Here is a 2,386-nt window from a genome sequence, read left to right on the forward strand (position 1 = left end):
ATATATATATATATATATATATATATATATATATAATTTAGTCCTAGATTTTATATTGGTTTCTCTATTTGATTTAGAATTTTAGTTTTAATTCTTATTCCTTGTAAAGGTTGATTATTGACTTATTTAAAGAATTGTAAATCTCTTAAAGAATCATATTATATTAAAGTGAAATATTTAATAACAAAATACAAATTAGAATTCTAGTTGTTGAGACATTTTTAACATATCTATGTTTTGTTTGTACTTATTTTTTTATACCATGTTTTAACAAAATTCACATCCTAGTAAAAGTTTTTTATATCAATTAATATCTCGTGATTAATTTTTAGTTTAATTAAAATTATGGAGAAGGTGAAATTAGGCATTAAAATTTAATATATATTAAAAAAAACCATTTTAATTTAAAATCTAAGTTATTGCGTGATGTTATTAAATCACTTTTACTTCTAGATAGTTTTGCACACAACAACACAAGTATCCATGACAATATTACACATTCTTCGTACCATAAAAGATAAAACTACAAATATACATACGGGCATATAAAACGTAAAGGACAATTTGTTGGAAAACAAATGTAATAAAACATAAAAATATAAAACAACTATCAAGAAAATTGTATTTTTTTCAATATAATATAAAATCCTTTTAGTTTAAATATTTGAAATTAAAAAAATAATAATATCTTTCCAAAACCTTTTTAAATAATCTCTTAAAAATTATTATTACAATTTGTAATATGAAAATATATTTTCTATTTCAATTTGAGTCATTTTTCTTTTTATTATGGGATGATATGAAATGGGCACAATGTGAAGTTTTCATAGTGTATTCATTTTTGCAACATTACCTCTTTCTTGGGTTATTTTTTTTTTTTCAAAAGAATTAAATCTGTATTAAAAAAAAAGTTTTGATGACCCGGCCTCCTTCTCTATTAGACAGAAATTTAAGGTGTCAGAAAAATAGAAGTGTTCCAAGGAATTTTTATATGCTATGGGCTGTAAACACCCTGGTACTGCAACTGGTAATGAGCTTTTAACTCTGGATTCCAGAGGCCATTTTATCCCTTTGCTGTTTCTCGGCCGGGTACGTGCTTTTGCATGAACACTAACTATTTTGTACATCCTTTTTTAACATATAATTAGATCTAGCATGACAAAAACTGCAAGCATAAGTACGCCCATATATTTCATCCAAAAAGGAACGTACGTACATGTGGATGATATACACCCCAGTTTATTTAAATTAGGAGGCCATTTATAACATATAATTTATTTTAGTACAATATTAGGGCATCCTTTTTTATCATACCACTCATAGGACTCACGATCGATGAGATTCACCTTCTCATCACTCACAGGCAAGTCGTGGCGTAGGAATTGAATTAATGAACTTGGTGGCAGCAAGGAAGGCGTTGTAGGAGGCTAAATAGCTAATTCCCGACTCTGAATTTGTTTCACCAGCTACATTTGAAACACCTTGGAACACCACGAAGAGCTTTTCATTTGACAAAGATGTCTGCAAATTGGGACACAAACAAATTCGTTAACCAAACTAATCATGCGTAGCTTCCTAGCTAAGAGGCATCTCAGGAAGAAGAAGAAACACAAAATTTTGAGCTCATAGATGTTTTTTTACTAACCAAAGCTACGGAAGCACTTGCTGTATCGGCAGTTGTTGCACCAAAATTATCGTTAAGGAAGTCTCCGTAGGCTTTATTTCGAACGTAAAAATCAGAAGTAGAACCCTTCGATCCAAAGACAACTTTGGGTTTTCCGGGCAGGCATTTACCAGAATAGCATTGTCTTAACTTCAAATCCTGCAATTAATAATCAATTATTATTGTAGTTAATCCACTTGAAAATTCAAAGATATAAATATTCATGGTCTCAATAATATCATTATAGGCTTAGCGATAATTTTAATGGCAATGAAGTAGAAACATGAAGCTAATTCAGCCGTGATTATTCTGAGATTGACAAACCTTGAGCGCTTCAGTGGCAGCATTATACCAGGATGTGGTGATGGGAAGCCAGAAAACTTCCTTGGCTGCTTCATGTGGAGAGAACATGTTAATTTTCTGATACTCTACAGTCCCCAGCAAGTTCTCTCCATTCTCTGGATAATTGAAATCTCCAAATACCAGTTTACCTTCCTCCGATCGGAATTTCTGTACGATATAGAAGAATAAAGGCGAATGAATTACCATTATTTTAGGCTTTCAAATATGTTGCGTATAGATTGTCGGTTTTCACGTCATTGAAAGAAAAAAAAACAAAAAAAAAAGTTTTAAAACGAAAACAATAAATAATAGCAAAGGCCTTACGCACCTTCCAATCCCAAACTCCTGTGAAGGCAACAGCCTTCGGCACAGCAACATCAC

General features: G+C 30.9%; 1 protein-coding gene across 1 annotated transcript; it reads right to left on the bottom strand.

Moving 5' to 3' along the window:
* Positions 1-1,156: 1,156 nt before the first annotated feature.
* Positions 1,157-2,384, bottom strand: LOC105115295 (bark storage protein A-like; the record flags this gene model as incomplete). The annotated part of the gene is made up of 4 exons (XM_011012134.1): positions 1,157-1,521; positions 1,646-1,822; positions 1,988-2,173; positions 2,334-2,384. Coding segments are annotated over 4 exons (582 nt in total), but the record flags the coding sequence as incomplete, so codon positions are not given.
* Between the last annotated feature and the right edge of the window lie 2 nt (positions 2,385-2,386).

Source organism: Populus euphratica, unplaced genomic scaffold (genome assembly GCF_000495115.2).
Source record: "Populus euphratica unplaced genomic scaffold, PopEup_1.0 scaffold676.1, whole genome shotgun sequence".
NCBI lineage: Eukaryota > Viridiplantae > Streptophyta > Magnoliopsida > Malpighiales > Salicaceae > Populus > Populus euphratica.